The sequence below is a fragment of the Chironomus tepperi genome, unplaced genomic scaffold (assembly GCF_022539635.2).
Source record: "Chironomus tepperi strain 1889 unplaced genomic scaffold, CSIRO-AGI_Ctep_v1 contig_67, whole genome shotgun sequence".
NCBI lineage: Eukaryota > Metazoa > Arthropoda > Insecta > Diptera > Chironomidae > Chironomus > Chironomus tepperi.
The window spans coordinates 1,559,668-1,572,954 of record NW_027226189.1 but is presented as its reverse complement, the minus strand read 5'-3'; the positions used below and the strand labels follow the sequence as shown (position 1 = coordinate 1,572,954).

The 13,287-nt window shown below is 32.1% G+C and overlaps 1 protein-coding gene across 1 annotated transcript in view; it reads right to left on the bottom strand.

The window, feature by feature from the left end:
• ft (cadherin-related tumor suppressor fat) overlaps nucleotides 1-13,287 on the bottom strand; it is a 146,290-nt gene that overhangs the window by 53,148 nt on the left and 79,855 nt on the right. The window contains exons 3-4 of the mRNA XM_070653164.1: nucleotides 10,223-10,531; nucleotides 1,513-1,746 (exon numbers count right to left, since the gene is read on the bottom strand). Of these exons, the coding sequence (XP_070509265.1) occupies nucleotides 1,513-1,746; nucleotides 10,223-10,531 (543 nt within the window). The remainder of the gene's footprint in view (nucleotides 1-1,512; nucleotides 1,747-10,222; nucleotides 10,532-13,287) is intronic.

Genomic DNA, 13,287 nt, shown 5'->3' with positions numbered 1-13,287 from the left:
ACGATTTTATCTCAAAATTACTTTTCGAAGTGATGACCACGTGGTTTATCATTTTTAATTTTCATTTGAATTTTTAATAGCCGTTAAATTTTCTTGACTTTTTTTATTCGATCTTTGCCATCTTTTTAAGTAGATTACAACTTGAATTGAACAGGAACTAGCTTTGCCATCAAAATTATTACAAAATTACTTTTCGAAGTGATGACCACGTGATTTGTGATCTTGAACTTTCATTTGAATTCTAAAAAGTCGTTAAATTTTCATGCCATAAAAATCCAATCAATTTTTAACAGTCGAAAGACGCCTTAACCACCCACTCAGGTATAATCCATTGTCTATCTTATATCTGGTCATAAAAATATTAATTCTCAAGAAAATTTTTGAGATGAAGTTGTAATGTGATATTTACGTTACGATGCGATCCACGCAATTAATCAGAACAATTTAGAGACAGAAATCATAGAAATGTATATCGAAGCTAGATTTTTATCGAAAAAATTGAAATTTTTGAAGACAAGCAGAAAAGAAGGCAAGAGAACCTTTTTTTTACATCTTTTTGAAGCATATCAAAAAAAAATTATTCGTGAAAAATTATTAAACTGTCTATCAAATAAACATTCTTTTTCATCTCTGTTTCTAGTTTTGTTTTGTTACGTTTTCATCTCTCATTCTTGCCCTCTGTGAGTTTTGCTTCGATTGCCTTTTTTGTAAGAATGGAATATAAATATATATAAATGGTTGGGAAGTGAAGAGGAATAGGTTAGATTTTGTGACGCATTTGGGGATTGCTTTGATTGATATGTTGGTCAGGTAAGAATGAAAATGATTCTAAAATGTCATTGATTTAAGTGGTTCATGGCTGCTTGTTTAAGGTGTAAGTTTGAAATTTTATTGGGACAGAATTCATGATTTTTTAAGACTTGAAATTGAGGTAAATTCATGTTTTATGAATTTTAATGATCATCCCTATATCCTGAGATTTTAGGAAGGAACACAATGTCATAATGGCTGAAAACACAACTCCAAGCAAGCTTGACTTTGGTCTCAAGCCAAATTTGTTGAAATCCGAACTCAGACCAAAGTCAAGTCTTCGTAAAGTCGCATTTTTGGCCATTTGACTATATTTGATAGACACCCAGTCAAAATTACACTCAGTACATCCCAATACCATCTACAACTACGCTAAAAAATTAAAAATCTCCTCAATCGTTTACTAATCTTTGATTAATCTCTTTTTAGAAATGGAAATAAATAATATATAAAAAAAATGAGAGTTTCACATCGAAACATAATCCAAAAAGTAAGAGGAAAACAAAAATTTTAAAGGAATTATTATTAGAACTAAGGCTGCTTCTGTCTAACACTGAAAAAAAAGTTTGATTGAAGCATGATTGTCGGCATTTAAATTCTTATTTCTTCTTCTTGCCTTTCCTCAAATTTTTCTCTTCTGATTTCGAACAAAAGGAGACATGATTTACGCTTCAAAAAAAAGTTTTATTTCCATATACATACCTCTTCATAATCTAAACGTGCTGTCAGTGTAAAGACGCCAGTTTGTGGATTTAATGTGAATACATCATTCGCCCAATCAGAAATGACAGTGTACGTGAGCATTGAATTGGCACCCAAATCTGCGTCTGTTGCGGAAATGAGTCCAACTTGGTAGCCGCGTGGTGCATTTTCTGGTATGTCGAAGGAGTAGGCTTGCTCGGAGAATACTGGTGGATTGTCGTTGCTGTCGGTGACCTGGAATGAGAAATTGAAGGAGATTAGTAATTATTTGGGATTTTTGGGTTTGTTGATTGAGTTAGAAGAAGTTGATGACTCTGCAATGCTGGATTTGTGACTTTTTGAAGCTAGAAACACGAAAAGTCAGAGAAATTAAGTTGAAAAATGCAATAATATGAACAGTTCAATCTAAAATAGCCTTCTATGATCGAAATTGAACTCAAATGCATTCTACGATTCAAATCACAAAGTATCTCCATTATTCCACCTCATCAAATCCCATCCAACATAAGAAATTCCTCTCATTTTCCCAAAAAAACATGAAGCATAAAATCGACTCTGTTAAAGCAATTAAATACTTTTTTTACTCTAATCGATGAATTATGATAATGAGATTGAGCCATGATTTGTAAAAAAATATCTCAAAATGGATTAGAATAAATTCATGAGTTTACAAATTCAAGCATAAAGGTTGAATCAACTCCAATTTTTTTGTGTGCGTTTCGAACCAAAATTGTTGTTGTTGTGGCCGAGAATGAAGAATTTTCCGAGACGAAAAAAAGGTATAATCGAAGTACAATTTATGTGTAATTACGATACATTGTATGTGCATTTTTTGTTGTGCATGAAGACGATCTTTAGGAAATAAGTATTAAATTGATTGAAAAGGTGGAACAAAAACGTTGATTATTGCTGAGTTCCTGAAATACTAATGGTCAAGGTATGGACGTTTGTGGTCATTCTTTTTTGGGATGTTGTTATGATTGAGACTGGCTTATTTGCAGTAATGAGAAGCAGGGATCGATAAATGAGCCGTAGGCCTGAATTTCCTGCGTTTTAGATGCGCAGACCTGCAGTTTTCGACTTTATCTTATAGTTTGCCTAAGATTGCAACTATTGAATCATTAAAGCATATGATAAGGGCTGCAAGGGTTCGCATCATGCCTTGATCATTCAATATTAATGCAAGATACAAGGTTCAGATCCTATTCACATCAGTATTTCGGTATTTCGAGATCAATTCGGTCTTTAAGACGTAATTTTGAATTCAATCAAATCCCAGTCAATGTTTGGTAAGACTGATACAGTCAGAATACAGCTACTTCCCCCTTCTAGCTAATTCTAAATACACAATCCCTAAATCAGCAACTTTAAAGCCTATAAACACAAACTAAACTCAAAAATTCCCATTAAACCTTGAACATACTGCAAAATAATCCACAGTAGTTGAGCATAAGCATCCAAAATAAAATTCTAAAAATAACCTCAACTGCCTCCATCCTGGCAGATTTGTATATATCATTATTAAATCCGTACCACTATACACATCAAGAATTATAAGAAATGCTAGAGTAAGAATAAGCAAATATGCTTATACATGCAACAAATTCATCATCCTAGAATATTAATCTAGTTTGTCAGAATGATCATTCATCAGCACAGCTTGAAGTTTCTTTTCAATTTACAAAATAACAAAGAAACTCATTCGTAGGATGTGGAAAGTCTGATAATTTAATAAAGAAAAATGGCAAGGTATTAGTGATTTTTTGGCTGTTCTTATTATTCTGAATCTATCAAAATTAGTATCAATAGTACAAATTCTAATTCCGTTTCTTCGGGTCATGGATTCATTACTCGTTCATAGTAGTTTCATACAGTGGCTTGTCCACCCATTTAATTCGTAGAAACCTCTTATCTTTAAATTAAATCTCATTTTATATGCCACTCTAAAAACTAAATCCACTCCATCATTTTTTATGACTTTACCTTCTATATCTATATATCTTTTTTGACTCTTCTTCTTGCTCCTTCTACTTTTTTTTTTATTCACTTTGACTTTGAATGCTGTTTATATTATTTGTATAATTTTTTTTTATTTCTTTTTTCACCTTTAGTCATTTGACTTTGATCAGATTTGGTTTTGAGCTGGGAACTTGATGGGAAAATTTGAAAATCTTCAAAATTCTCTGAATTTCAAATTTGTCTCAAAATTCTCTCAATTTGCATCAAATTTCTCTCAATTTGTCTCAAAATTCTCTCAATTTGCTTCAAAATTCTCTCAATTTGTCTCAAAATTCTCTCAATTTGCTTCAAAATTCTCTCAATTTGTCTCAAAATTCTCTCAATTTGCTTCAAAATTCTCTCAATTTGCATCAAAATTCTCTCAATTTGTGTCAAAATTCTCTCAATTTAATTCAAAGTTCTCTCAATTTAATTCAAAGTTCTCTCAATTTGCTTCAAAATTCTCTCAATTTGCCTCAAAATTCTCTCAATTTGTCTCAAAATTCTCTCAATTTGTCTCAAAATTCTCTCAATTTGCCTCAAAATTCTCTCAATTTGCTTCAAAATTCTCTCAATTTGCCCCAAAATTCTCCCAATTTGCTTCAAAATTCTCTCAATTTCTCAAACTATTCTCAAGTTCCAACTATTTTAAATCAACAAATATTTTCCCACAAAACAAACATTTCCCAAGTAGATGTCCACCCCTAGAACCCCTCTTTAGCATTTTCAAGTCAATCTTAAAGTGAGCGAACGACCGAGTGAAGAGTGAGAGAGAAATGACTGAGAACAGAACGTAAGAGAGAAAGTATGAAAGAAAGAAAGAAAGAAAGAGCACAAAAAAATGAAGAAAAGAATGTAAAATGTACGATTGAAAATAAATGACATCAAATGAATGTTATTTTGTGGCTTGTGTACACAAGCACAGTTCAAAGAAAAGGAATAAAAAAAAAACAAGAGGAATATGACAAACGAAAACACATGTAAATTGATTGTTTAATCCGCAATTCATGGCGCGAGAGATGTATTCTTGTGTGACGAAGAAAGAATGATATAAAAGAAGGAATCTGTTCACACAAATCAAGATCGAGCGATTGTGTGACATCAATTTGATTTGACAATAATCAGTTATTTTACATTCTGTGAAATTTAATGTGTGCATCATAATGGTTTGTTGCTTTAATTGAATTGCAAATCATTTCAAGGTTAAAGATGATATGGATCAATGGGTGTAAAATTTACATAATAATATGATGTGCTGTAGATGGGATGCATTAATGGGGAGAGTATTGGTGCATGATGGTTGCTTGATAATCAATTTGAATTTTTGAAAATCGTTGAATTTTGAATTTTAAGAACCGGTTCAATTTGAATTTCGGAAAACCGTTAAAATTTGAATCTTTGAAAACCAGTTCAATTTGAATTTTTGAAACCGGTTCAATTTGAATTTTTGAAAACCTTTAAAATTTGGATTTTTCAAAATCGCCAAAATTTGAATTTTGAAAACCGATTCAATTTTCATTTTTGAAATCTTTAAATTTTAAATTTTTGAAAACCGTTAAAATTTGAAATTTTAAAGTGAATACATTTTGCAAGCTGCATCTATTGATTTAGTTACTTTCTCTTAGCTCAATAAAATTCAATTAAAACTCAACAAGACCTCATTATTCATCATCAATTCCAAAACATTGATTGCATAACAATTCTAACCCGGAACTAATTGACATCAGATGAAATCCAATAGAAACAATACAATTCAATTTATGCTAGTTAAATCTAACAACTGCTCCTTAATTTACTCCCGAAATAAATTCTCAATTCAAACTGAATTAAATGCACAATGAAATACGAGAAATTCGTTTTAGCAATTAAATTTTTATGGCTTTTTAAAAGCTACACCTTTCAACCTGATAATTAGGTTTATTACTAGCACTTTTCAATTTCTTTCTCTTCCTTCTTTCTCTTCCTCTCTCACTCTCTTATTCAGCTCATCATCTCAACAAAAGCCATAGCACTTTGTTATTCAATTAAATGCTATGCTTAAAAATACTCAACTCATTTGGCAACGTGCAACATTTTTTTTTTCTTCTTGTATTTTCTCATTCTTAATTTCTTCTTTATTATTATGCTGTTGCTCTTGTTACTCTGATGGATCTTCTTAAAAAATCTTCAAATATTCTTTTCTTTTATTTTGGTTGAAATAAGATTAAGAGAAAGAATTATTTTGAGGAATTAGATGGAAGCAAGTTAGGAAGTCAATATTTTAGGGAAATATGAGAGGAACTGAGAACGTTGGGAGTGAAATTTGACAATTTTAGAGCTGAAATGGACGATTTTGCCAAAAATCAATGTAACGGTTGTTTAGAATTCAAATTTTTAACGGTTTTTAAAAATTTGAATATTTTTAAGGGGGATTAAACTTGTAAAATCATAACAAATCCATATTTCAGCAATTGTTGACTTAACAGCAATGTAGCAGTTATATGACATGATCCAAGTCAGTAATAAGAAGGAACTGGATGACAAAATGGTCAATATTACTCACAGAAGGAATTGCTAACTTAAATTCATTACAATATCTAAAATGCTTCTGTTTTGTAGCTCGTACAAACATCCAGTCACTAAAAACTCCTATTTGACCCGACCTACTAAGAACTAAACAACATACAGCACATAATGACAAAACTAGTCCATCCTGCATCTAAATTCCCAGCTATATCATATGATACAATATAAAAATCAACCAAACTAACTCAGTGTTTACAGTTTAGCACATTGTGGTACAATGATGCGTTTTTTTAGATAGAAAATTGATCAGTAGCAGCCAACATTAAGTTCTTTTCTTCATCCATACAGTTTATTTAGTGTATAACAGGTGCACAGCATGTTGAAAATTCTTTTTACATGTTTTTATCTTCCATGGCTTAAGTTAGAGCACAAGAAAAAAAAAAATATAAAATATAAAATCAGCAACAAGATACACACGAGAGAAATAAAAACAAAGAGGTGGTTTCGATCGAATTTAATGGACGGTATTTTGCCGACAAATAATAAACTAAACACTAGAAGTTGAATGAGGAATCAATTTAATTCAATTATATACGTTGGTGCTTAAGAACATCATGAATCTATATAATTGTGCTTATAGTTCCGTCCTCAGCGATTAGCATTAAATGATAATTTTATTAATGCTTGCCAAATTTTCGGAAATTATCAATGAATATCTTATGGGATGGGTGTTGTGTATATGTTGCGGTTAAAATTGCATTTAACGTGCAAATAAAATTAAGCTTGGATGAATATTACCAGGTGAATAAGAAGATATTGAGGAAGTAATGAGGTAATTTGTGGATTTTGGGTACGAAAAATGCTTTTTGAGAAGGTTTAAGTGTGGATTGGGCTAATATTTGGTTATAAATTGCTGGATTTATGATTTCTGGAGCATTTGCAGATTCTAATCACAGCATATAAGTCCAGGACATGAGAAAAGGCTCAGATCAACAGAAATCTACAGTTTGAATGGATTATGACTCCAAATTGATGAATATTGAAGTTTTACTGGATCTCTGTCCTTAAACATTGATCTAGAAACTCAAAATAGATTCCAAAACAAATATCGGCTGATGATTAGTTCCTATTGACCAACTATGAATCATAAAGTCTCAATAAAGCTATTCTATAAGTATCAGTTCCTGACCAAATCGGCAAATTCTCTTAATTCTTCTAAAACACATCTTAAATGCCCTATACTAAGATTCTGAAGCTGTAATTGACAACCTGTGAGCCACAACACCACCACATTACATGATTCATATGTCCTGTGAGGTTTTGAACAAGCCTTACCACCAAGGAGTGCCATAAAAAGCAAAAGATTCCCCATCACTGTCCCAAACCAATAAAATCCCAATTCAAAGCAGTTCATAGTCCAAATCACTAACAACAGTCTCATCCAATAATCCATTCAACTCCATAAATCACTCAAATCACATCCAATTCCAAATCCAAAATCCAATTCAGCTATGATTTCTCCATTTCCATGTTAGTTTTATTTTTGATTCCATCAAAGTCACAATTGAATAATGAGAGTTCATACCATAATAATCATTTCTAAATGATCACCAAAGTCTTGTGCCAAAATTGGTAAACTTCATACTTTTTTTTTTGTTTTTCATGCTTGACCAAATATTATTGTATTTCCCATCATTACCAATCTAATGAATAAAAATCTAATATTGGCTATTGATGATGATGTTGTTTTTGTTGTTGTTATTGCCATTAAAATAATAAGAAGGAGAAATAGATTGACTACAATTTCTTTCTTTTTTTACTGACATGGCTAGTGTTGCTGGGATTGTTGGGATGAGTGTTGAGGAGATTTGTGGCATTTTGGGTGGTTGTGGAGGATTGGATGCTGTGGATTTTTGAAGAATTTTGATTGAAAATCGTGAGTTCGATTCCTAATGAGTTCTGGATCTTTGAACTTGGTGATTTCATGACTTTAGAGGTTCAGATTGAGATGTTCTGGGAACATTCGAAGTATTCCCGATTTTTTGAGTCAGAATTGATTCTTGGTCGTCAATTTCGAGTATGGAGGTGGCACAAAACAGATAAATCAGCCATATAGAGTCCATACAGAGTTCCATGTTAGCTCTGAGTTCCAGATGGCTCTATTTTGACTACAAATGGAGTCTTTTTGTCGCCAAATCCCGAAGGAACCCTCTCAATCAACCCTGATTGAAACAAGTTCAGCCACCCGATGAAGCTTGACATTTCTAGAATTTGCCATAAAATGTCAAATTTATAACTAGACATAAGGCAGACTAATTGCAGTTCCTCTCGGCCACCTGGCACATGAGGAATCTTGCCTCAAAAATGCGCTGTCTATCCAAATTCACTTACTTCCCAACCTTTCCCTACTTCTCCCATTCCCTTCATCAATTCATTCTCCTATAAATGCTTACTCTGCTTTTGGATCTTTCGCTGCTCTTTATTTTTTGTGAAAAAAATCATTACCTTATAGAAAGTCATTCTCTCTATCTAGTTACAGTTACTTATATAGGGCGATCAATATAGCAAAACGCAAACAAATGTCTTCTAATCATTTCATTCCATTTGGGCACTTTCATGTTGCTTATTATTATTCGTCTTGAATGTGAGCATGAAATATACTTTATTTTTTGTTCTAAGACTGTTATTTGTTATGCTGGATGACTATAGAATGTAAAATGTTGCAAGTATGGATTTTTTTTCAATTGATTTTTTTTTATATTCTTCTTTATTGTGGCTTTGAAGCATCAATGACATAGTTTTGAAAGATTGGCAAATGTGAATTTATTTCTGCCTTCATCTGCTGGTCATGGGAAACTTTTTATGCAAACAGAGTTTTGTTTGTGCTGTAAAAGGTGAGGATGGTTTGGAGTGAAGAAGAAAGTGCTGTCAATAAATGTTGACGTTATCTGATGCTTTGTGCAAATTGGTGTAATTGTGAATGGAGAAGAGTCAATGGGAATGCATTTTGAAGAGGTTTGATGGAATTAATGTGCTAGGGTTTGGTGAGAATTGTTGGATTATTCAGAAGCAGTCGGTATTTGCAGAGATTAATGTTGACTCGGCGACTTCGAGCTTTTTGATGTCCGGAAGTGTGGTTCCTATGTAGATTGGAATCAGGGGTATGGAGTCATAAATAGAAGAATCTGTCAGTGCATAAGTAAGGCCTCTGTGGCCGAGTGGTTAGACAACAGACTGGATATCTGCATCACTCTTTTGTGAGTTCTTGGGTTCGATTCCCATTAGAGATTGATCTCTCAATCATTATGCAGAGAAGTTTTGGACAAGCTGTGTGCTCACTCCAGACTTATCATTGAGATATCCTGTGAATATTGACTTTACTACAATTTTTAATGAATCCAGACACTTCTATCAGCCATTATCCATAATCCAGACATCTTGCACATTCTAGGAAGCATTACTAATTTTTAATAAATTTTTGCAGGTGCTTATCAACCCTTCCAGACATGATTCTTGATGATTGATTGAAAGTAAAGGTGCAACTCCGCTATTTTGCAAGCTTACCTAACAATTAATGTCAGCATGTCAAGAAAAATTCTATATTTTGACTGTGCATATGCAACATTGTATAAATAATCCAAAACACATCGTCAAGGACACCTAATGACCCCAACATTACGACTTCTTGCCACAAAAAAATTGCTTAACAAAAAAAGAACTTTTTTATGCATGTAAAAAGAAAATTCACTGCTGCTGTCAAACACCGCATTAAAATTCCTCTCAGTTGCATCAGTAACAACACAAGCTAACAACAGCAAGCAAGCAAGCAACAACAAAATATATAATTTTGTAGTAGCACAGATAAATATGTTCAAATTCATCACTGTAAAGTTTTTTTTTTGAAAAAAAAGCAGCAACAGCATCAAGAAGAAGCAAAAAATATCAAATTTCCAACATTCTACAGTTTGTAGTCGAGTTCATCTCTTTATCAGATTTCACGTTTCATATTTTTTTTTTGTATAATCGTGGATTGTATAAAAATGTGAACACAAAACATCTCTTGAAGTAATTTTTAATAATTTATCATTTCTAATATTTTTTTTTTGCATTGCCTTTCAACAATTTCTCGGGTTCAATTGTTGCCAGAGTTCTTTTTAGTCTTCTTCTTCTTCTTAATTTTCAGCTATTGTAAAGTCAAGTATCTTACCTGTATAGAAATTGTGGTTTCTGTATATTGCACACCATCCGTTACACGAATAAGAAGTTTATACAAGTCTTTTGTTTCGCGATCTAATGTATCGCGTAGCTTTAATGTTCCTTGACTCTTATCCAGTGTAAATTTTCCATCATCACCTGATATTAATGAGTATTCGAGTTTTCCAATTGTATCGGGATCAATTGCTTTGATTGTTGCAATTGTTTGACCATTACCGAGATCTTCCGACACCATGTAGCTTGGTGGTAAGTCACGGAATACTGGACGTTCGTCATTTTTATCTAGAACTGTTACTTTGACCTGGAATTATAAGAATAGAAAGGGAATTTGTTAGTTATTTTGTAAGTTTTGTTCCATATTATGGTTTTTTTTGGGATTTGTTTATGATTAAGCTTCACATAAGTGTAGTGCGTGATGTTGATAATGCAATTTATGTACCGGTTTATAAGTTATAGCTTGTATTAAAGCAAATTCTTCATTTCATTTAGATTTGCACTTAATAAACCCTTCAAATCAATTTTCTGTCAATAAACTTAATTTTTTTGCTGCTTTAACCTTGCTATACTCCTTAATATGAGAGCTCAGATGTTCAAGTGACCCACAGACAGACTCAAGTATTTTGACTCGGGTATTCTTAGCATGTTTGAGCGGATTACAAGGGTATTCTCTTCGATATCATGTTCCTTTACCGTATTCCACTTACATTGTCACGTGATACGTGATATCCTAGCAACTATGCTGCCCTGTTCGTGATGATATTTAGTATACTAAAGTAGTAAAGCTAGACAATGTTGCAGTTTCAAATGCCATCCACATTCAAAACAGAAGAGCAGAGCTTGACTTCAAGCTCGAATTTTATAAGAAGTCGAGTTAACTTTAGTCGAGGTTTCCATGCCAAATCTGAGTCGACATCGAGATTTGCAGGAAAATAAGTAGGTAAGCAAGGAATAGCAAGCAATCAAATAAATAAGTTTATCAAAAAGCTGATCCCAGGTTCGGACAATCATGCATTAACCTAAAATTCATCTAAATAACCTCAAATAAATTCACAAAAATCACCCAAAAAATGAAGCAATACCATCCAAATAGCCAAATAAATTACATCAACTTAATCGATCCGATATCGATCAATTATTCGACCAACAAAAAAATCTTTTAAATTTTCCTTCAAAATAACATTTTTTTGATTAATTTATGAATTCATTTGAAAGTCATGAAAACTCCCATAAAATATATACTTTTTGTACTCTCTTTTCTTTCACGATCATAATGCCACTCTCAAGGTTTTCTTTCTCCTTTTTTATACACAATATTATTTGAAAAACATTGCAGCAACAGCAGCAAAGGTATGGTAAGGAGATTGTGATGCATTGATAAAAAACATTCGCAATTCATTCGAGGTGTTTTTAACCCATCCCTGAGATGGAGGTACCCAAAAAATAAAAAAAAATTGAGCAACAACTATACACAAAAATTGTGTGCTTCTTTATCGTTCTCTTTATTTTGTTTAATGTGTTTCAAATATTGCCAGTAGCAAAAATAAACTGAATTATGACTCTTTTTAATTTTTCTTTTTATTCCTTCCAACTTTTAATTTTTTTGCAAGCTTTAGTGTATCGAAAATGAACATTTTTCATGTTTGGTCACTTCCATACATCCATAGCTGTTTGCCAGGAGTTTATTTTCTTCTCCTCTCTTGTGATATATTTATATAATTTATTTGTGGTGCTCGACCAAGCGCCAATAACATTCTGATTGACTCTTGCTTTTGTTTCCTTTAAGTATGAGTTAAAGTGATGATGTAAGTGGCGATTTTTTTGGAATTTTCGTTTGGTTTGAGTAGTTAAAGATTGATTTCTGTATTTCTTGAGGTTATGTTGGCTTATTTTTGTTACTAGACTCTACTAAATGCTTAAATCTTTGATGAAAAAGTCTAAGAATTCAAAATTCAAAATCGAAAAATTTAACGGTTTTTTGAAATTCAAAAATCAAAATGGTGAAATTTTCTCCACCTCGAAAAGTATTTTTGCAATTTTACTAAATCTAGCTGCATTTATGCATTGCTAAGTAGCTTAATTTGTAGAAAAAAGTGGCAAGAATCATTCACAATAACTTTTATAAATAAACTCATACTAAATACTCGAATAATCCAACTTCTTCTTCAACACAGTCAATGAGCTACCCAAAACCACATCATCCAGTCTTATCCCGCTAACTCCACGACATCATAAGCATTTTTATTCCCCATCTCTTTGCGGCAGTTTTAATAATTATTATTGTATAATATTATCTCAAGAAAAAAAGCTAAAGGAACATAAAAAGAAGGCACAGATAACAAAATTGTTATAAATTGTTTATCCAACTCGCTTACTCTTTTCGCAATTCACAATTTCCATTCCATTCTTCCAAAGAACTTATCGATTGTATAAGAAATTAGTTTTGATTGTTTAATGATCAGTTTTGAAGGTGTTCAGTTCATTAATAATTTTAAAATGTCTATAATTAAGGCTATATTCTCACTTGTGTTGTAATTCCTTATTCGATATAGAAGGAAAAGGAATGAACCGAGCGTAAAAAAGAATAAATATTAATGACAGTAGGATATTTAAGACTGTTTTTCAGGTATAATCTACAGAATTATGAATAATCTGATTTGTGATGACACATATTGACTTTATGCCGCTCTTTAAACAAACAATTTGTTTCTAAAAATAAAAGGCCAAGAATCTCAATTATTATTGTGTACTGTCTATGTGTTGAACCTTAAATACCAGTGATTTTGAAGAGCGAAAATGAGAAAACAAGATTAAAGAAATTCATTTTTTGAAACATTAATTGAGCTGTAAAGATATTTTTTGGAAGAAAAAGAAGATGAAATTCCGTTACTTACACTTTTTGAGATGAACTACGCAATAGCTCTATGGCTATTCATTACTCATTTGTTCAGAGATGTAGTTAGAAGTGTGTCTATGAGTTTAAAGAGATTCTGTGCATAATTGACGAAGGTTAGCCAGCTATAGAGCCAGTTTTAGACACCAACTGAGAGAATCCATGGA